Source organism: Temnothorax americanus, unplaced genomic scaffold (genome assembly GCF_048541705.1).
Source record: "Temnothorax americanus isolate GAGA-0224 unplaced genomic scaffold, ASM4854170v1 Scaffold16, whole genome shotgun sequence".
NCBI lineage: Eukaryota > Metazoa > Arthropoda > Insecta > Hymenoptera > Formicidae > Temnothorax > Temnothorax americanus.
This window is the reverse complement of record NW_027509297.1, coordinates 3,530,765-3,553,784: the sequence shown is the minus strand read 5'-3', so window position 1 is coordinate 3,553,784 and position 23,020 is coordinate 3,530,765. Positions and strand designations below refer to the sequence as shown.

The window sequence follows — 23,020 nt, the reverse complement described above, 5'->3', positions numbered from 1 at the left end:
TGTGCAACAGAATGCACGTTGTCTGTTTCACGATTTCGCTCCGTCGATTCGATTCGTCGCGTCCCGTAGTCATCGCGATATGTACCAGCGGGAAAATCGACCGCGTACACATGTCGCATGATCATTTGCAGGTGACTATAAAGTTGCCGGTTACGTTCACAGTCGTCACGAGTCGAATGATTAATACACAGGGAACAAAGGAACGCACAGAGAAAGGCTTCGTTGTTGTTTGTTGCGCCTATTGTTAACCGATAGTGAGGTGCTCGGTCGCCCACCGTCTTTCGTCTGATATCGTTGCATGCATGGGGATAACGTGCGAAAGTAATCCTTGAATCGTGGGTGGCCATCCGAGATGAGGAACTAATACCTATATGGTCTCTACATCAATATTAACCTATATCGAATAAAGATAGAAGAGTAATACATATCTACACACAATGTGCTGTGTAAGCTCTTGTGCTCTTATTTGCCAATATATTAAAGTTACGCTATTACTTGCGATGGAAATTGCATCTATTTAATTCCTAAATCAATATACGTTTCTCATATGATATGTTAAAATGAAACTAAGTTTTGTTAGAAAATGTTTTATCAGCTGTTTGTGTTTGGACGGTTGCGACGTGTGCCTTGCAGATTCGTATGTGTATGCACGCCGGTCGTCCTTCTAGTGGCAAAATCTTTAATTCTGGACCACTTATTTTTTGATAGATGATGGTGTAGGTCGAAGTACGCTCTCTTCTTATTTAAAATAATACTTTATTGCGAACTGTCACGAGGATGTGGCGCGTGCGGCCATGGTACAACGACTACTCCGAGTCTCAGTCGAATTCGCTCCGTTACAAGTCGAATAGAGGGGGAACGATGGCGCAGGGCCGTACAATATTACACGAAGTCTAGACATACCGCCCCCTTTGAACGGATATACGTTCAACATGAACTAGTCATAGGAATAAAAGAATCCACGATAGAACGACAAACAAAAAAAACACAAGTGAGTCGATTCTTATGCTATAATGGGTAACGGAGATATTTTTTTAACGCATCGCTTATATACACCGTGGGCTGTTTTAACCGTCACTACTCTCACTATACCATCATCGCCAGGATGAGTAGCTATCACTCTGCCAGTGATCCAACGTAACGGAGGAGTGTTCTCCTCCTTGAGAATTACAAGATCTCCTATATTAATATTATGCGCTTTATTCGAAACCCACTCGGTACGCTGTTGCAGCTCGTTTAAATACTCCTTATTCCAACGCTTCCAAAAATGTTGCTTTACCCTTTGAATATGTTGCCATGACGAAAGGCGATTTGAATTCTCATTTGTAAGGTCGTATTCCGGAATACTTTGTAAAGACGCATTAATCAGAAAGTGCGCTGGTGTCAGGGCAAGCGGATCATTCGGATCAGACGACATGGGCGTGAGAGGTCTCGAATTCAATATTGCTTCTACCTCTATTACAAAAGTATTGAATTCTTCAAATGTGAATAGGGCATCTCCAACCATACGACGCATGTGATGTTTAAAACCTCTCACGGAAGCCTCCCAAATTCCCCCGAAATGCGGTGAGCGGGGAGGTATAAAGGACCATTGTATTCCTTCATTTACTAAGTACCGATTTATTTTTTGCTCATTTTCCCTTTCCTGGAAAAACTCGAATATCTCTTTCAAATGATTACTCGCGCCCAAAAAATTTGTACCGTTGTCCGACCAAATGACCCGAGCCCTGCCACGGCGTGCGAATAAACGCTTCAAACAAGCTACAAACGCTTCAGTAGTCAGATCGCTCACAATCTCCAAATGAACAGCCTTGGTAACTAAACACACAAATACAGCGACGTAAATCTTGATCTTATTTCGGTTACGATACTTTTTCTCCTTAATTAAGAACGGACCGCAAAAGTCGATGCCGACGTTTTCAAAAGGTCTCGAGCTTACTAGTCTAATCTTTGGCAAATTGCCCATTTCATACTGAGGGGTCGACGGCCTCCAGCGAGAACACATCACACATTTCCGAATTACTCCCTTAACGCGATTCCTACCATTTAACAGCCAATATTTTTCTCTTATCGCATACAAGGTTGCTTGACTTCCGGCATGACAAAGCCTAACATGAGTCTCGCGAATTATCAATTCTGTAATATGATTATTAGAAGGTAACAAAATAGGATGCCTCTGACTGAACTTCAGATCCGCGTGTCTCAAACGACCCCCGACTCGAAGTACTCCATCGTCGTCTAAGAACGGGCTGAGCGACAATATATTGCTTTTCTTATCTAGCGGACGCTTCTGACTCAAACTACGTAACTCGCTCTCGAAGGCGGTGATTTGAACTAATTTTACAATACGCATTTCGGCTTTCTTCAAATCTTCAGTGCTGAGGTCTTCCGAATCGTTCCTCAAGGATCGACACCTGGAGGCAAAACGTATGCAGTACGCTATGATCCTTTTCATTCTAGCAAAAGATGAAAATCTTGAAAGTAGATCCGTATCGACAACGTGAACGTTTGACAAGACAACTATTGAGCGTTGTTCCGGAATTTCAATACTGGGTATTAAATTCGACGGCCAAGCAGCTTCATCCTTAGACAGCCAAAACGGACCATTTTTCCAAATGGGGTTGTTGACGAATTCGCAGGGAAACTGTCCTCTTGACAACGCGTCTGCGGGATTGTCCTGAGACGGCACGTGTCTCCACTTTCCGTGCTTAGTACTTTCTTGGATCTGCGAAACTCTGTTTGCAACAAAGGTTTTTAGCTTGTGTGGTGAGGTTTGGATCCAATGGAGCGTGATCGTAGAGTCCGACCAAAAGAACTCCTCGTCTAAATTAATTCTGATTGATTTGATGGTAGATTTATACAGTTTTCCAAGAAGAGCCGCCGCGCTCAATTCAAGCCGGGGCAAAGTCAATCTCTTGATAGGCGCCACCCGCGTTTTGGAACAGACCAATCGAACTATATGAATTCCTGAGGAAGTTGTAGATCTCAGGTATAGCACGGCTCCATAAGCCTTTTCGCTTGCATCACAGAAGCCATGCAACTGGATGTTGATTACATTCTCTGCTGTGATTTGGCGAGGAATGACGAAATTATTTAGAATCTCGATTTGCTCCTTGTACTGGTTCCAAGAGGTAGCAATGTCCACCGGGACAGACTCATCCCAATCCAGTTTGTTCTGCCACAATTGCTGCAGCAAAATTTTCGCCTTTACTATGACCGGACCGACCAATCCGAGAGGGTCGAACAGAGAAGCGATTTGGGAAAGCATGGTTCTCTTTGTCGTTCGTTGATATTCAGTAAACGGTTTTACGACGTGTATTAGCTGATCGTCACGGGGATGCCAATGGATGCCGAGGGTCTTCTGAGTCTCAGACTCGCTTAAGCAAATGTGAGGATCCATGGATTTGTCCAATAGTGGTTCCAAAAGACTCGGCTCGTTCGAACACCATTTACGTAGATGAAATCCACCACAGGCCAACAATTCGATAAGCTCATCACGTAACCTTTGAGCCTCCTCGAGATTTGATGTGCCGGTAAGAGCGTCGTCCATGTAGAAATCCTCAAGAAGAACCCTGCATGCCAGCGGGAACCGCCTTCGCTCGTCCTTGGATAATTGCTGCAAAGATCGAACGACGAGAAACGAAGCCGGAATGGTACCATAGGTCGCCGTGGTTAAAACGAGGATTCTGATTGGATCGTTTGGACCTTTGCGCCATAAAATCATCTGGTACTTGACGTCCCCGGGATGAACTCTGACCTGCCTATACATTTTTTCGATGTCGGCAGTCAGTACATATCGATGGGTCCGAAACCTCGTAACGATGGAGAACAAGTCTTCCTGAAGGGTCGGGCCAGCGAGAAGCACATCGTTGAGCGACACCCCACTGCTACTCTTTGATAAGGCGTTAAAAACAACCCGCAATTTTGTTGTGTGGCTGTCGCGCTTGAAGACGGGGTGATGTGGGATGAAATATCCATCTTCGGTCACGTCGGAAGCAGAGATCTCAATCATATGTCCAAGCCTTTCGTATTCGTCAAGAAAATCCGTATACTCCTCGCGCAACTGAGGATCCTGTGCTAATCTTCTTTCGAGTGAATACAATCTTTTTTTCGCTATTTGATAAGAGTCGCCCAGCTCGCGCTTTCTATGATTAAACGGGAGCCTAACCGTATATCGCCCGCTCTCATCCCTAGAGTACGTCTGAGAGAAATGCTTCTCACATGCTTCTTCATCTTTGGACAAATGTTTAACGCTCGAAACTTCCTCAAGTTCCCAGAATTTGGAGACTTGGGCTTCCAAAGAGTCTACTACTAGATTACACGCAATTCGATTCGACGCAGACTCCCGACTATGCATTGCTCCCGAAATTATCCAGCCTAGCCGTGTCTTCTGAAGTATTAAAGCAGAGTTGCTTAATTTTATCTGACCTACGCATAACAACTGGTAAAAGAGTTCGGCTCCTATCAGGGCGTCAACTTCCGACGGAGTACAGAATTCGGGATCTGCCAAGGTGACATTTCGGGGAAGATTTAAAACGTAACGATTAATCGTTTGTGCAGGAAGCGTTTCCGTGATTCGAGGTACCACCAAGAATGACAATTCCGCAGCAAAGCGTCCATCCCTTGACTGGAGGGTCGTCGTAACAGAATGCTTAATATGGGTTAAACTTTGATTGAAACCCGACACCGGAATACTAACTTCTCTCCTTGCGAGATTTAAAATATTGCATAACTTCTCCGTGACAAAGTTAGACTGAGATCCGTTATCCAATAAAACTCTACACTTGATGGGCTCTCCGCGGTTATTTAGCATACGCACAGATGCCGTAGCCAAAAGAACCTGCGAGGCGACGACCGCCTGGAGACTCGCGATTGGATTAGCGTTTGCTGCGTTAGAGCTACCAGAACCCCGATCAAATGATTCACCTTCTGAATGAAGAAGAGTGTGGTGTTTACGCTTACACTTCCTGCATGTACCTGATTTGCATTCATCAACCAAATGATTTGGTCTTAAACAATTGTAACAGAGCCCCATAGATTTCACCCTGGCAAATCTCGCATCACGATTCATTTTGAGAAATTGTTCGCATTGAAATGTGTTATGGTTCTGCTTACAGATTGCACACTCGAGTTTAGTATGCACGGTTACAAGAGCCCGTCGCGTCTTTTGATTACCTCGCATATTGCTTGATCTCGCTTGATTCTTTGCCAATTGATTCGAATACACTGAGACCTCCTGACTTACGCTTTCCAAAACGTGACAACGATTCTTTAGAAACTTCCAAAAATCGTCAATAGACGGCATATCGGTACCGTCAAGAGAGCGCTCCCATTCTTTGTGAGTATTTCGATCGAGTTTCGATGTTAACAAGTGAAACAGCAACGCGTCCCAAGATTTCGTCGGTTGACCAAGAGCATGAAGTGCTCGTGTGTGTCTTAAAGCGGCATCAACTAAAGATCGTAATTGTGTTGAAGATTCCTTAGATATTACCGGAAGGTCAAACAGCGCGCGAATGTGGCTCTGAATTATTATTCTTCTATTGTCATAACGTTCCACTATAAGAGCCCAAGCTACTTCGTAATTTTGAGAGGAAGTTTCTAGAGATTGAATTACCTGCGCGGCCTCATCTGATAACGATGATCTCAAATATTGTAATTTTTGAACAGAGGTAAGATTCGCATTGTCATGTACGATGGATTTGAAATTGTCATAAAAACCTAACCATGCCTCGTAATTGCCACTAAAAGTGGGCAAATTAATTGTAGGAAGCTTTATATTCGCAGATACGTTCTGTACGGGCTGATTCTGGACAGTCGCTACATCATCATTAGCCGTGGGGGGCCTGACGGACGCAAGTCGACGCTGGGCACGCGCGGCCAGTTGGAAATATGATTCCTCGAAAATCGATCTTTCGTTATCGTCCGATTGTGCGCCAGTGGCGGTCGCATTTACCAAATCAATATTAGTCTGTACTTCGTCAAAGCTATCCCATGTATTTTTAAATTTTTCTAAACGTTCTATTAATTGCTGCTTGTCCGGACATTCAGACCATTTTTCTAAGTAACTGTTAAATCTAGTTAAATGCGCTTTTATTGTAGCACGTCTTTGTATGAGTGCGCGAATCTCGTCAGCCATCGTGTCAGTAATATAAATTTATAACGAGAACGAAATATAATACGAAGGTTGTGGTTAACGCGAATATAACATTACGCCTCGAGGTGAAAATATAGATACGCAAACATAAATACGCTTTGGAATTTCGTCGATATGCTTTCGACGACGTCTACTGTGGTCTTGCCTTGTTGTATTGATGTCTCTCTCTTGCTCTCGCGAGCCGCAAGCCTATCCTCTGCGATGCCTCGTGTATACCTCGTGAATGCCTCGTGTTCACGTTTGTCTCTCTCTCTCTCTCTCGTAAGTTGCAACGGTCGGCTCGCCCCGATTTGTATGATTAAAACGAGCACTGCCGCTGTTGAAATTCAATAATTTAGTTATCTTAAATTTCATGTGATCTCACCCTCCAATAAGCCTCGATAGATATCACTCGAACAGTCATGAATTTCCCGGAGAGATCCGGCTCGAAGGACCAAAAATGTTTGGACGCTTGCGACGTGTGCCTTGCAGATTCGTATGTGTATGCACGCCGGTCGTCCTACTAGTGGCAAAATCTTTAATTCTGGACCACTTATTTTTTGATAGATGATGGTGTAGGTCGAAGTACGCTCTCTTCTTATTTAAAATAATACTTTATTGCGAACTGTCACGAGAATGTGGCGCGTGCGGCCATGGTACAACGACTACTCCGAGTCTCAGTCGAATTCGCTCCGTTACAAGTCGAATAGAGGGGGAACGATGGCGCAGGGCCGTACAATATTACACGAAGTCTAGACAGTTTGTTTAATTTATTGAAAATGCAAAATACATACCGCGAAATTATAATAATTCTGGATTTTTAAGTTATTTTTTTAAGATAAAATTAAAAATTAGGTCAACTAATTAATGTGTGGCACACTATATCTTTGCAGTTCGCATTATGCACATTTCGATCTGTGCAAGCTCAGCAGATGCTACAATAATCGAGAGCAATGTAGTATGAAGAATTACGACCTAGGCTAACCGAAGATCTTTGAAAGCATAACCTGCGCGGGTTTTGATTTCGGGATGGGTCGGTGAGGCTCATCACCTGCTCATCATCGAGCGTGGGATGATGTGTCGGTGGTCCAGGTAAGAAAAATCTTATAAAAAGGCGAGAGAAAAGGGGGAGCACAGCACATCGAGAATATCGTTGATGTGTTCTATTATTAATGTACTACGCAGATGTAAAGATCGAAGGTCACAATAGATCTATTGGATGATCTATCGCTCGCAACACATGTTCGTCGTATAGCCTCTTGCACTCCTTCAATTTTCACACGATTTTGTTTTCGTACGCGTAATATTCAACATTTCTTACTTTGTAAACATCATTTCTGGTAGCATGAGGCAATCTAATGTGGTTAGAGATATCTTTCATCCGGGAGAGCATATGACTTATATTTAACAGCTTTATATTTTCACATTTCCCCGCCCCCAGTATCTTTCTACTATAAAATCTTTCTATTTTATAAAAAAAATGCAAACATACTACTATTTATAAATATATATAATACATAAATGATATTCAGACTAGCAATTATTTACTTTTTTATGTCTATAATCAATACCTTGAGTTTCTTCTTGTTAGATTTTTCGATTTTTTTTGTAATTCGTGTTGATATAAATCAGATAAATATTTTAAATAAAGTTTATTCTGTAACAAGATAAGATATTATGCATTATAATTATATCATAAAATAGAGTAAATAGAGTTTCGTGCCTGCATCCTTGATATAATAAAATTCTTTATATATATTACTACACGATATAATATTAAACGGTACATCTTAGAAATCTGAGAAGCATATTTTCGAGCTGGAAAAATTTCCACGCAAGTCTACGCTCACGGATCCTGGGAAAAAGGTACTTTTTTTAATCGTAGAGGAGGAAGTGGGTGGATATCCTGACAAGCTGGCTGTTTTTTCTCAGACTCATGGGCGAGGGAGGGATATATAAATTTCCTTAAAACACCAGAAGGACGACCTCGGCTGTGTCCATGTCGGCAGCTGCCGGTGCCCCACGAGGTATCGCGAGGCGAGGACCACGTGAAAGGAGAGACGAAGTCCTCAGAACAGGACGTGCGCCTCTCGTCTCGCTTCCGGGTTCGCCTATATATTAGATATTCATGCCTGTTTCTCCTATACGGCGCACCTGGTACTTTTTCCTCTCGCCGCGCCGGCACAGCGCGCGGAAAGTGGCGCGGCGGACGGGAATTAATCTTAAAGCTATATCGCGTTCGCGCCAATGTTCGTCACGGTAACAACCCACCGAGCGAGTACATATTATTTTTCTTCGCTCATTCACAGCCGATTCATATATGTATATATATATATATATATATATATGTTGTCGGCGAAAGTAGCGAGACGAGTTTAGCGGCGGAAGGATTGTATACCCTGACAACGGTACGTGGGAAATCACATTCGCTCCGACACTCGAGCACTTTCGTTCCTGACGACTAAAGGATCGCTGGAAAGAGAGCCTGAGAACGAATCGATCCTTGAAAATCTTTTGTCGAGTTTGAACATGATGGTTTAAGTTATAAATAAACACAAGACAAAGATCAGTGTCGTTTGGCTCAAATGCGTATATGTCTTATCTATTAATTATCAGTAAGAAGTACGTTTATCTTGATAAATTCTTGCATTTAATTTCTTTATGAGAACTAAACTTAATTGTACGTTATTATATATATAATTACCTTATTTTTTCCGTAAAAACAAATATTATTTGTCTACTAATTATGTAAAAAAAAATAACACGCAAAATTGTCAATTGCATTGTGTTAGAGCATAGAATATCACGATACGAGTCACGAGAATCTAAATTCAAAGGTCGCAGTTTAATGCGCACGAGCGTGAATTGATAAGAAAAAGCGCGGCATTGTATTTCGATACGCAACTTATCAAGGCAACGTAGAGTCGTATTAAAGCAGGTAAATTGATACATCAATGAATATCGATTCATGAAGACAATTATGAATGAAAACGCATCACAGGGAATGCTTGGTTTCCCTATAGTAACTCCTATTTCATAAAAGCTTCATTTACTCATTCATTAAAAATAGTTATTAATATAATTTCTGCATATTACAAGGTAAATTATATTTTCATAATGTAAAATGAGATTTTTGTGATATGAGATAAATCAATACAAAAACAATATTTACAAAAACTATTGAGTCTTTAATACATCACTTTTAAATTATATTTATGTATATCTGTTAAAATTTCTTTTGAATTTTCCGGGAATTACATATTTTGATTTACTTTTCCGATACGTATGGTTTAATTAACAGCAAAAACATTAATAATGCTTGAAGAGGATAAATAATTTTGAATCACTCGTTTAAAGAAATGGGTTTTTCATGCAATCTTGCGAGCTGTAAGAGGCTATTTCCGTAAAGGATGTTGTGTACCTTCCTTTATGGAAGGTTACCTAGGCGAACCTGTCCTAATATTTACGGAATTGAAGCGCCCTTTTATTCCACACTCGTCGTCTTTTCCCAAAGAGGACACCGCAAAGTGGCTGAGAACCTTTTGACTGTGTACGCGTCTTTTGTATACTTCGCATCACAAGACAACCACTTAGCTCACAAATAAATGCTGCAATTTGGGACTTTCATAACTATGAGCGAGCATTGCACTTGGAAATGTCGTAGATCATTCTAAAGTACTCGAAAATAAAATATCGTCGTTTAGGATGCCGCTATCATGCTATTCTCTTTAATTCTTGGATTATGCTCAATACTTTTTATTTTGAGATACAAAAGAAGTCAACAAATTAAGATTAAATATCTTATGCTTTTTACTTCTTAAATTTAAGAACACAAATTTAAGAAATAAAAAGTATAAGATATTTAATCTCAATTTTTGTATGTAGTTTGTTAATTTAGATTTACTTTTATATTTTTGTAACGTCAAGATAAAAATACAACAACCGTCAAATTGACAATAATTTAATAATTGTAATATTAATATTGCATAATATTGTTAATTAGTGATTACTTAATAAACATTAATCCATTCGGTCTGCGCTTGTTTTGCTCAAGACACTGACCTAGCACCGGAATCTATATATCTATCGAGATATCTATATAATACTATTGCATTTCTTTTCTAATGAAATATCGATAAGACCCGATAAAAACATAATACAAAGATTAATGTGTGAAGAATACATATAATTTTAATATAATTTATATAATTCTTTACCATTTTTAATAGAAAAATTTTATAAAAATTGAATTTAGGTACAGATAAGATCGGATAATTAAAAAAAACATCTTTTTAAATGTTCGTGCCTCATGAGTTGGCTCTTAAATGTGCAACAGCGTGTGAATACTACTGGCGAAATGAGCAACGAGATGAGCTTCAGTTACGATCCAACAGAATACATGAATACGTTATCTTCTACGCGTGCTGCTTTTTTAATCTACCCTTCTTTCTCGGCACGAACAAACGATTTATCACTTCGCGGAACTCGCCGAGTTCTATCGGTAAGAGGCAAGTCAATAGCGCGGATACCTATTTCATGATGCAAGCATCAGCATTGAAACAAAGCGCAAGACAAATCGCGAAGGATCAGAGCAAAGCAGTAAGAAGCAACTCGTCGTGAAGTACATCCCGACGTGTCGTGAGTCGCACCTGCGAAAATAGCTATTAACGCATCATTGCGTGCCATATCGTACTTCCATCGTGTGCCACTGTTTCGTATTTCATTGTGTTCAAGCTAAGAAGAGGCTACTTAATTTTTATCTTTTTTTTTCTTTTCCATACATTGTTAGGACGAAGACGATGTCTATCACAAACTTATACCAATTTTATACATACAACACATATATGTACATGTACACACACATACACACTTCTTTATACTTATTAATTTATTTCTCTGTAGAAGATTAAAAGAGAAAAAGATAATTTTTTTCCTACTTAACTATATTTTAACAGTAACTTAAAAAAATGTAAAATCGATTATTCCTTTATGGATATCTGAATTGTGAATTTTTTATGTACATAAATATGTAAATAGAATTAAAAGATATAAGTACTGTTAAAAAATAGGTATATTACGTTTTCATCGTGGATTTTGAAAAATATAGGATATTCACATGTTAAAAATTTCCAAGCTAATGCAATGAAATAATTACGATTATCGGTGTGCATCTGTTTTATTTGCTGCTGCCTAATGCATTATGCACGGCGTGCAAACTGAAAAAGATCATCTGCGTGAACTAGCAAGTCGCTTTCTTCATCATCGGTATTCGCTGCCGCGACTACGACTTGAAGTGGTCCGCGCGGGCCTTTTCTAAAAGGCCGAGACGCAGGGACCCCCATCTGCCGCTCGTTATTCGTCCTGCGTACAAAGCATCCTTGATACTGCGGAGATTGCATTGACCAGGGATCTGGCGAACAGAGACCGAGCAGTCTCTGTTCGCCAGAGGAATTTCATGTCGTCGCGCGGAGAAAGAAGGCAAAAAGGAGGAACGTAAGGTCGAGGAACAGCGACGAGGGTGGAGAAACGATCTAAGCGTCGACCTTTTACTCTCTTTCGTCTCTTTTTGCCACGTAGTTGACTACAGAGTGCACTCAACCAGATTCGTAGTCATCATTGGTGACTGCCGTCATTAAAAAAAAAATCTAAGCAAACGATCGAGGATGCCCTCTTTGCTCTGTTGCAGCATCACGATGCGGCAATGTGACTATACAATGCTTGAATTTGAATTTTGTCCTACACACCGCCAGGTGTGCGAGTCATTTTATTTCTGTAATCAGCTGATATGTTGTAATTGCTCTCATTGTTATACTTTACGCGCACGCATTGTACAATGAACAACAGTCGTCATCCGGCTGGCGGAAAGAATTCATTCGACACAAATGCAACATGAAAAATATGCTTAGTAAAAGTTAAGTATAAATGCGCGAATTTTTAAGATACAATACAATGAAAAGAATTAACTCGGTATTCACAAACTTTCCTACTTGTAGCATGCTAATTTTATTTAGTTTTATTTTTAGATATAAAGTTATGTATCATGAAATTATAAGTTCAAAACCTAATAATTGCACAAATAATAAAAAAGTTGGTAATTATTTTATATATGAGAAGTTATTATTATTTTTTATTCATTTTCGTTAAGTACTTCATTATTATAGGAGTTATAAATAGTGACACAACTTCGATTGATTGTAGACAGACATGCAATTTACCATATTGTCCTTGAAAACGTTAACCATCCAAAAATGTGTACTTCTTTTTTATTATCTTTATAAAAAAGATAAAAAATCACTCTAAAAAAAGAAGGATATAAATCCCTACAATTATTGAGAATCACGATGAAAGAAGAGGAAGAGAAAAACACACGGCAAGGAGCGCGGGAAGATACAAGCTGTCAGCGCATCTTTCTTTTCCCATAACGGGACCATCAGTACAGGAACCTTGGATTGATTTACGCCGAGTAATCCAAGTTTCGCTATATATTATGCATGTCCGTTAATCGCGCAGTACCGTTTCATCGTGCTGTTTTATCAGAATTGTTTGTTAGATTTCTAGATCTCTTGATAAAAAGTAGAATGCACGTATACGAAATCTATTATGTCAAAACTACAAGTTAGTATGTACAAAAAGATACATTTCTTTGATTAATTGTTTTGTAAAATAAAAAATCGCTTATTTTGCGCAATAATAATACACAAATAAAATATAAAATTATAAAAAATAATAAATGTTACGTATATGTAGTAGAGGGAAAGGTTGTAGAAAATCTTATATATTTTGGTTTTGAAGAATATATTATTAAAGCTTGCATGGTGGATAGTATTATAGAATATTCGTCATGGTGTTGATCAATCTTTAGTAACATATTGTAACACGTTAGTATATAATAAAATATAAAGCACGTTTGCGGTATATTATTAAACGGGCTTAACGGCCGAAGACGAAACGAGGGGGCGTTTCTCGACATTAGCGCGATGAAAAACGAAATATCTGATAAAAAGCGCGACATGTGCTCCTACATGGTGCTGCCAAGTGTGCCCAATGTACCCACATGGCTGGCAAAGAACTTAAACCTTTTTTTATCTTATACAGACGTACTCTCCTGCCGCGTACAAGCTAAACTTCGCGTGCGACTGTTTTCGCAAGCTACGCCAACGTTTAGAAAAAGAAATGCCCCGAAGGGCATCAGAGAACGAAGATTCAAGTCATTATGACGCACAATTTTGTGGCGCATCATTAAAAAGTTCCTGTAGTAGATATTGGATCTGCTTCGATCGTCAAAGAAGAAAGAATTGTATTCATGCGTTGAAATAACAGAGTATAGATATATAAGAAATGTATATTATTTTAAAAAATATATGACTTTGCAGCTATGCGTTATTTTCCTCAAGAAAATATAGTGCTATTATATATATGTTTAATTATAATATTAAAAAAATTAAAAATTTAATTTTTTAAAAACTTGTGGAGTCAATAATGTTATTTACATTCTAATTTTTCATTTTCTCATGTATCTATCTCAATTTCTTATAGAATTGTAGAAGAATTTATTAAGTATAACAGAAATGTATATGTTACAATCGTTTCTCTCTCACACATGCATCAGAAACGATTTATTATGTGAAAAAATCTCAGATCTCTTATTTGTTATTTAGATCCTTTGCAGCATGCGCGCTGTGATCGGTGCAAAAACAGATTTATTACTGCCTGATTAAGTTACACCTTGATTTCAACATGTTCACAGCGAAGGTACTTTTAAGACACGAGATCGAGGGATATCGTATTCCTCGAGCGTGCGTGTACTTTAGACCAGCCATGGTGTTCCTTAACCGTGATTGTATTATATATGAGCAGCCAGTGTACTCTTCTTCTTACACTCTTCCAACTCGGCAGTGTTCCCACACCAAACTGCTACCAAAGTGTAACATTATATTCTCGCCATGGTGGTTGTTTCGCTATAGCGACGAACTCGTATCTTGCACACGACGTATTTCAACATATTCTGCATGGGTGGCCGTATTCCGCGAGCAACAATAAAAAGCAAAAACTCCATGCAGAATAATATTCATAAATGCCCCTTTTATAAAAGTAGTCTTTTTATAAAAATAATCAAAGATTGTATTAAAATAAAAAATCTATTATGATAATTTTAGAAATTAAATAGATATTAAATATTAATGTTATCCATATATAAAATAAGAAATTGCTATTTCCTGGATTACTATTACTCCACTATTAATTCCAACTCTGTTTTTTGCTATATGTATATTTCTATTTAGTTTCTATTTGACTATTTAAAATTCAATGTATATCTCTATATAATATTTGCAAATAATATACGTAAATAGTTTCGAAACCGTTACTTATTGTTAGAGATATTAGTGCGTGGATCAGAGTTTAGCTATCTCTTATTTCATCCAAACTGCAATTTAATATGCTTAAGAATTGGTCAATTTGTCCCATTCACTGTATTTTAAGCATTTTACAATGTCACTTTTTCGCAGAGAGAAAGAAAGCTTTAAATGTGTGTGTGTGTGTGTGTGTGTGTGTGTGTAGAATGCACAAGGGACATGTAGATTAACTGTGACAAAGCATCTCGGTTTCTTCTTTTATGGTCAGCGTTGAGATAGGTTTTTGTCTTAATACCACCTCATGGGTTAATCGCGCAGCTCGCTGTTTACACAGCTTTTCTTCACTTTCCTAACAGGCACTGTGGAGCCGTAGTGGTTCATCCCGACGGCGATGCAACAATGCAATACCTGAGTGTCGCGACCCCGCAGGTAACCTAACCGAACCTTCAGTGCCTTTCATCCCTCTTTGACCCCCTATCTCGTCCGCCAACGCATAGAGATTCTCGACAGACGAGGGACAACAATGCTCGTTTGGATTCTCTGGTGAGTTCATTCGAGAGGGCACACTGGTTTTCCAAATACCTTAGATTACGCGCATAGTTGCACCGAAAAAATTCCTGCATGCAAAAGAGGAATATGTGTGACATGTGTAAAATAAAGGTAACTAGATTTGAATGAGAATTTTATAAAATCAGACATATCATAAGGTTAAAAGATTTAAAAAAGACGCATGCAGGCTCATAGCCTGGTATTGTTTAAAAAATTAAAAGAGTCAAGAAGAAGACAGTGCTAAATGAATAAACGTATAATTCATTAATTTTTTACGAGTTAATATTTTTCGCTCTCATAATTCGATCATCCTAGAATCCCGTACAATATATATTGTGATTTAATTCTATTGAATAAAGTGTCCGGAAATATATATATATATATAATATTGCAAAGTGATAAAATCTTATTTTTTTATAGAATTTGGAATAAATGTAAATATAATATATTGTATTAAATTTTTAATAGTAAAATGTTAAATAACAATCATATTCAATAAATTATTCTCAAAAATTATTTCTTATTAAAGAATTATCTCTGTCAGAAAATCAACATCTTATTTTCAGAATTTTAATCTAATTGACAGAGTTCTAGTTTTTCTCTATAAGGAGTTTTTCCGATACATTAAAAAAGAATTTTGACAGGCATTTTTTAATATATTATAGTCTCTAAATTTTTGGAAAAAAAATTAGTAGTGTAACTTTCATAAGAAGATACTTCCTCTGTAAATTAATTCGGTGCCTTTTTTCGTAAAATTCAAGTACAAATTTAATGTTCGAAACAATCTCCATTATTTTCTATGACTATACGTCTCATTTATTGAGTGGCTAACGAATACCTCGCGGAAGAAACTTGGCGATTTTGAATCGATAAAATCTTCAAAACTTTTTCTCGGACCTTTTCTATTGTCTCGAAAGATGAATTAACCAGTTGTAATATTACAGTGACCGGAACAAATGATAATCTGACAGAACTAAATGTGATGATTGATGAATAATCCGGATAAAAAAGAATTTTCCAGTCCGAAGCACATGCAGATGACATTCTTTCCCTTTTGCGGCGTGGCCGAAAGTTGTCATGCTGCAAAATGACTCGTCTAGTTCTGAAAACTCTAATATCACTTTTTGCATGTTTTCACAGCATCACCTTCATCCAGAGCAGAACAAATCTTTCCGCGACTTCAGCAGTGCCTCGCTGCTTTTTAGACATTATCGTGTTCGTTACTGTTTTATAAAGATAATGCTTTAAAAATTTAGAGATCCACATATATGTACAAATCGCAAAAGGGTATAAGAAAATATTTAACTTTACAACGGAGTTATAAGGCAAGGAATGTAATAAAGGCACCGAATTAATTTACACACTTAATAATATCAACTAAAAAAAAGAAGGTGAAGTACGCAAAGTTGGAAGATTTTACAAACATTGCTAAAAGAAAAATAATGAAAAGTATAGCGGAAAGATAGCAAAAAATTGAATAAAGATATTAATCTGCGAAGATCAATGACAATCTACATCTTCGTTTGGAATGCTTTATAACCATACCTATACCTATTGTCATTTGTCTACTTAAGTTTATATATTTTTGAAAAATAAAAATATATTTAGATATGTGTTTATATGTATTGTACACTTATTATTTTAGATCAGTATTCCTATGCTTATTATCCTTACAAAATTAATAGATATTATCGTGTATGTACTTTTAATAAAAGTTGAGTGACATCAGTCATCAATGATTTTCATGGCATTCAAACGTTAAAAATAATCGCGTTGAGATTTTTAAGGAGCGATTATTAAAAATCAATATTCTATCAATTGATATCGAAATTCTCAAAATTAGTAACTTCAGGTCAGGTCTAACAGAGGTCTTTTTAAATAATAAATTTACACCATTTATAATTAAAATACACCCGCGCGCGAAATTAATATTCAATATGCTTATAATTATAATTACTATTCGTTCCCATATTTTTCTTAACAATTATTCAAATATGTTATAAATTATAGATGATTGTAAAATATATTTTAGTTCACACAGAGCAAGGAATCGTATAAATATTTATTGCTGCGTTTGCAACATGTCAGAGACAATTTTATCGTATTAATTTGCAGGAATGGGTTTAATCATTATCATGTACATAATTATATAAGGCGATTGCAAATCGCTAATATCCGTCTTTAATTCCCGATATTGCAATTCAGCTTTGCGTTAAACATACACTATACGTACACATAATCATATTCCATTTCAAGTCTATTTCTAACAACGTAAATACTTTGTCCTTGCGTAGAAATTTCAAGCGAAAAATTAAGATACTAAATTAAAATAATATACCACTCTCTGCAATAGCAATTTACCGAACCAAGCTTTCACTTTAATAAAAAAAAAAACAAAAACAAATAAAAGAATATTATTTAGTTTAAAAAAGTAGAAGCAGCCAGTAGAAGCAAACTAAAAAAATACCTATTCCTCATCATAATTTTCTTAAAACATTTAACGGTTATTCTAATAAAAAAAATCTGAATTAAATCTAAATTAAAAATAAATCTGCTATTTAATTTATATCTGTGATATTATGTCCAAACATGAATAATTATTGCTTAGCTCAGCTATGATTTAACTTTAGAAATTAATCAAATAAAATTAATATTGTTATAGTCCGGAGATTTAGTCAATACGTCAGGGATTTATAGAAATGGGAGCTTAAGTTCACTTGTTTGTCCAGTCTGACCGTCGACATGTGTACATTCACCCCGATCTCAGCGAAGACGATGCGCTCGTGAGTTCGCGACATCGAGTCCCGCTTTGGATGAACGCTTGATTCTCCTGAGACATATCTGGGCTGTTTTCTTTGGAACTAGTTGCCCCATTTGGTCAAGAAGAGACTCTGTTCGCGAGACGTAACCCTTCGATCCCGCCGCTTATTGAACCGCAAGAACAGGTGCGCCTCGTTCTTCATCCTTTCGGTACGTGCGCGGATACTTAGCAATTTTATGCGCAAACGTCGCGACATGCGGCAAAACATTTCCTTACATGGTACAATGATATGATTCTTTTACCAATCGTACAAATAAGCGTACTAATTTTATATGAAGAGTGGATGTTTCAGTGTATAATAAAGAGATATTATTTGAAATTACTGAATATCATTTAGATAATTATTTTTATGTAGATTAATCAGAGATGGATTGTAAAGTTTCACGGTTAACCTTTGTGGAGTATCAAAATATGAAAGTTCTAAGAAAGAAAGAACTGGTAGAATTGTTTTCTAAATTTAGAGGATAAAACAAACCCGTGACAGAAAGAAAAATGAGAAAATAAATGGGATGGTTCGTACCTTCGTACCTGGGGAATAGAATAACGTCTTTAAATTCGCGTGACGGTAAACGCGAAGTACACGTGAGAAAAAGATAAGCCTCGCAATATTTTCTCACATGCTATACATCCTATGCTCTCGTAATGTTAGTCCGAAGTATCTCGTATTTCGTGGCTTCACATAAGAGAAAAAGACAAATTTTGCGTAAGCGCGATTCATCTATGTCAATAATATTACTGCCATTACATGTATTATATATATATATGTAATAGATATTATATAAATAAACACATATGGATTATTAGATCAAAATTTCAATATGCGCACGATTTCGTAAATATTGGAAATCGAACTACGCAAAATATCAAGATAATTTTTGCAAATATTCTAATTTAAACACTTAATAATAACTGTTGAACAGATTATCTTAGGTAAAATATTCAATTTCTAAAAAGCGCGGTTTTAAATTAAAACCTAATCTAAATTTCTACATAAAATTTAATAATTATTTATTATAGTCTTAATAATTATTTTCATTATTTTCTCAAAATTATTCAGTGTGTTTCTCTTATTGATACGGACATTCACCCATCTCTCCCCCCTCTCTCTCTCTCTCTCTCTCTCTCTCTCTCTTTCATGAGTAAGCGAATGTATGACATGCATATACATATATATGTATATACATATATTATAGAACTGTTTTGAATTTATATATGTACAAGTACAAAAAATATATTTGCACATAGGTATTGGTTCATTCAACGCAACATTCTCAGATCCTGAGTAGCAGAACTTTGAAGAGGGGGAATAAAATTATTTTCGCATGTTCAGGAGACATGTCCGTCGCGAGTCTCTGCGAGAATGGTGAACGGACAAGCACCGCGACTGAAGACTAGGAGAGAAAGAGGTAGAGATCAAGACAGAAGAAAGATGCAGGAAGAAGACGAAGAAAGACTTGCGTTCAGAGAAGTGAGCGGAAGAAAGAGATGTAGAAAAAGAGAGAGAGAGAGAGAGAGAGAGAGAGAGAGAGAGAGAGAGAAGAAAAAAAGGACGAGAGAAAGAGAAAGAAGGAAGAAGCGACGCGGTGAGGGAGAGGACGAGGAGGACCGGCTCGAGGCCTCGTAGCATGCAATCTTCGCCCATTGAAGACGCGCTGGGAAACTGCACGGTTATTATGCCTGAATGGAATAGGGGACAGGGTGTGCGGGGTCGGGAAGAATGTCGAAGGTAGCAGAGGAGGATGAACGCGAAACGTGCACGTTCCTCCCGGCGAGGGGGAGGTTCTTGCTCTGTAACCGCGGCACGCAACTTGGAACCATGTGCTGGCCGCGCGCGTCCTCAGCTCAGAACCCGATTCCACGACGAAAACCCGCGAATGTCCTCCACGTATATGAGGGAGCAAAGGAGAAGGGGGAAAGGGGGAAAGAAGGAGAGAGACGGAGAGAGATTCTGCCGCGGTCTTTTTGCGCTGTTTAACGCCGTTGCGATTTTATGGCATGCATGACATGGTGCAGCCTGCTCGTTTTACGAACTCACTGAGCAGGTTCATGCCTCGGGAGAGACTCGGATGTGAAATCTCGTTAGAAGATCGACTAAATGAGATCACTCGATTGGCTTTCACGTTAGAAAATATCGGGGCTGAAACATCGACGAATCGATTTATCGCTATGTCACTAGGACACGTGCGTTCCAAACACTTCTGCCGTCTATCTATATATTTCTATCTGTGGGCGATATCTGCTATTTCTAGCCGAGCTCGAATTGGACTATCAAGCGAGAAATACGCGAAGCATAATTGAGCGTTCTATAACTTTCAAGCAACATAGCAATAAGTGATCTCTCCAGTCAATATGTGCAGTTAGTCAGAAATTGTTAGTTTTCAGATGCTTTGATGTTAAATGTTTAGTTATATATTGCAGTTATTATATTTAAAAATTATATTATTTAAATATATATAAAATATCCATTTATAATCTAATTTTAATGATTAAAATTAAGAATATACGAGTATTGCAAAATTATTTCATGTTATCACGATAATTAATGCAACACCATTATATAATCATTGCAATTTAATGACAGACAGATTTAACACTTCGTAATATCATTTTCTGTAAAGATTCGTTATACTTGTTTGTGTTTTGCCAATTATGCTCTTCTGTTACGATTGCCCACGCATGCAAAAAGATACTGGCATTCTTGCAACTTCCTCATTGCACATATAAATAGATATGTAGCTTCAGACAGGATGCTGACAACTCGATTGTCGAAGTAGTTGGAACGCCTCCATTCAAAGGCCGAGCATCGTACGAGCCTTATACAAAACGCGCTTGATAAGAAGTACCTATGGACACCGTAAGGCGAGCATTTAAATAACAACTGTGGAATGTCACGCTTATCAGAGACACCTTATCCAATTAAGCGGTATATATGCATCTATATGTTTTTCAATAAATCTTGACACTTTTAATATAAAATTTTGTGACATTTATATAGAGTACACAGATCCCATAAATATTTTATAAAAAAATTAAAAAATAATGATTGATTCTATAAAGATCTACCAGAGTGTATATATTATAGTAATGCAGAAATCTTTTTTTCAATTTAATTTTGATTTGATTTTAATTTAATGCAATCTAAAATATAATTTTGTTTAACAAAAAATATTTAAACACATAAAGCAATCAGTATAACAATGCACGCGGTATACCTTATACAACTAATAAAAATAACGCATTATATATATGAATTTGTATTTTTAAATGCAAGAGCCCAAAGTTCTTTCGATTCAGAGTTTATAATGTTGAACAGGGTTTATGAGTTCATCGGTGTCAGAGTTACGTCACAGTGAGTTCTCGTTGCGTAATGATTCTTTTGTCTCGTCTCTGTCACCTGGATATCTCGGTGAGCGAGACAATTTCATCGATTTTCCCGAGGCATTCCGTTCAAGACGTCGTCTCGTTGCGAGCAAGAAACATCATCGCGGCATTGAATTCCGGGCCAATACGAGCGCCCCCCTCATCAACCTCAATTAAACTCCACCGTCTCGCAGTTATGCTCACTTCGCACCCGAGGCACACCAAGTGCTACTGATGGTGTTAAGTCACTATGTATTATTGGTCGAATTCACTCGTCTCAAGGAGGCTTCTCGCGCGTTGCCATATCGTCAAAGAAAGCATTCTTTTCTCATTTTTCTTTTATTACGAAAGAAGTTTAACTATAGGAACTGGAAATTTATAATCAAAGATATATGAGCATGATTGACGCATCTTAAACAAACCTATACGAGTTAATATTAAGTGATGATATTAGACTGTTATAGATTAGATTATGTTGTCTCTTAGATTAATTGTTTCACATTAGACGCTAATACTAATTATTAAAAATATTTGACGTTGTTATTCAAAAAGAGAAATTAAACGATTGACATTTGAAAAAATCACGAAATAAGCACAAAAAAAATTGATGCATTTCTAATAGAGAGACATAGAAAAGAGAGCAAAACAAATACCTTATAGAATTGCATTGAGTTTGGCTAAAGAAAATATGTCGTATATTCAAGACACGAAAGTATAACTTTTGCAGCAATGTTCTTACGAATTCTAAAAACGCATTCTATTTTATAATAACGTCTATGATACGCTAGAATGTCAACGAGAGAGCTACAAATCCTTTCCTGCTAGTGACCCTCGAGCAGTGGCCATGTTCCTTGAGACTCGCTCCTTGAGATCCATGCTGGACATGTTGTTGAATGTCGTCTTCGGGATTACGCATCGAGGGCAGTGTCGTTGAACTTCAATACTCGGTAATGAAAGAGGGATCCTCGCAGTCAGGATCCGCTGCACTCTTTCAGACCGATGAATGCCGCGAGTCTTTGAACTTCATCGCCGACTGGCACAACGACTTGACTCGAATCGACTCGACTCGGACGCGCATGCACGCGTCCCGATTTCCGCTGTGATCGGATACAACAGCTTCAATATTCTTTCGCATCCTGAATGTTCACGATGTATGACGCGATTGAATGACGAAGACCGCAGAAGAATAGTTTTTCAATAGTTTTAACGTGATATTGAATATTAACCAATATCAACGCTACAAAAATTTTTTTTAAAGATATACGCGCATTCATTATTCTATGTTAAAAAATTGATAATGTATCTTGTATCTAACAAATGTTTTGGTTTAATTATTATAGTATAAATATTACTTCAATATAAATTGATTGTGTTTTTGATATATTTGCAAAAAATAAATTTCGTGTTGTCTTTGCAAGAGTAATTCTATCCAATCTGCACAGAAATTTTGCTTCTAAATTGTAATAAACAAAAAATATGTATTTCTAGACACAGAATACTTTCTGCATTAATAAGAATTTTCAGATCTTAATACAAAATAACTGAATTAAATTGTAATATATTTTATCAACTATTTCACCATTATTTAGAATTTTAGATAATAATGCAAATGAAGATAGAAAATAACATGCGATATTTTTCTATATAATTGATTGATCAAAAGCGGAATTCGCTAGGCATGAGAATCCTTAGAATGTCTCGCGCATTTCTTTGCAGGAGCGTGGATGAGATACGCGGAAAAAAGAACGTGACAGATTGATCTCGGATACAATTTCACACATATGTAAATATAGAATTGCCGAG

At 37.3% G+C, this 23,020-nt stretch overlaps 2 protein-coding genes across 2 annotated transcripts in view; both read right to left on the bottom strand.

Annotated features, from left to right (window-relative positions):
* Window positions 1-23,020, bottom strand: part of Egfr (epidermal growth factor receptor) — a 159,229-nt gene that overhangs the window by 128,422 nt on the left and 7,787 nt on the right. The window lies entirely within an intron of this gene.
* Window positions 604-6,887, bottom strand: LOC143895528 (uncharacterized). Its single transcript, XM_077402726.1, has 2 exons — window positions 6,552-6,887; window positions 604-6,470 (listed from the first exon to the last, which is right to left on the bottom strand). Exon 2 carries the CDS (start codon window positions 6,134-6,136, stop codon window positions 1,004-1,006), a length of 5,133 nt encoding a protein of 1,710 aa, XP_077258852.1. The 5' UTR covers window positions 6,137-6,470; window positions 6,552-6,887; the 3' UTR covers window positions 604-1,003.

Bases quoted from the DNA above. Each gene is read 5' to 3' on its own strand.
- LOC143895528 (XM_077402726.1), bottom strand. From the start codon at position 6,136: ATGGCTGACGAGATTCGCGCACTCATACAAAGACGTGCTACAATAAAA.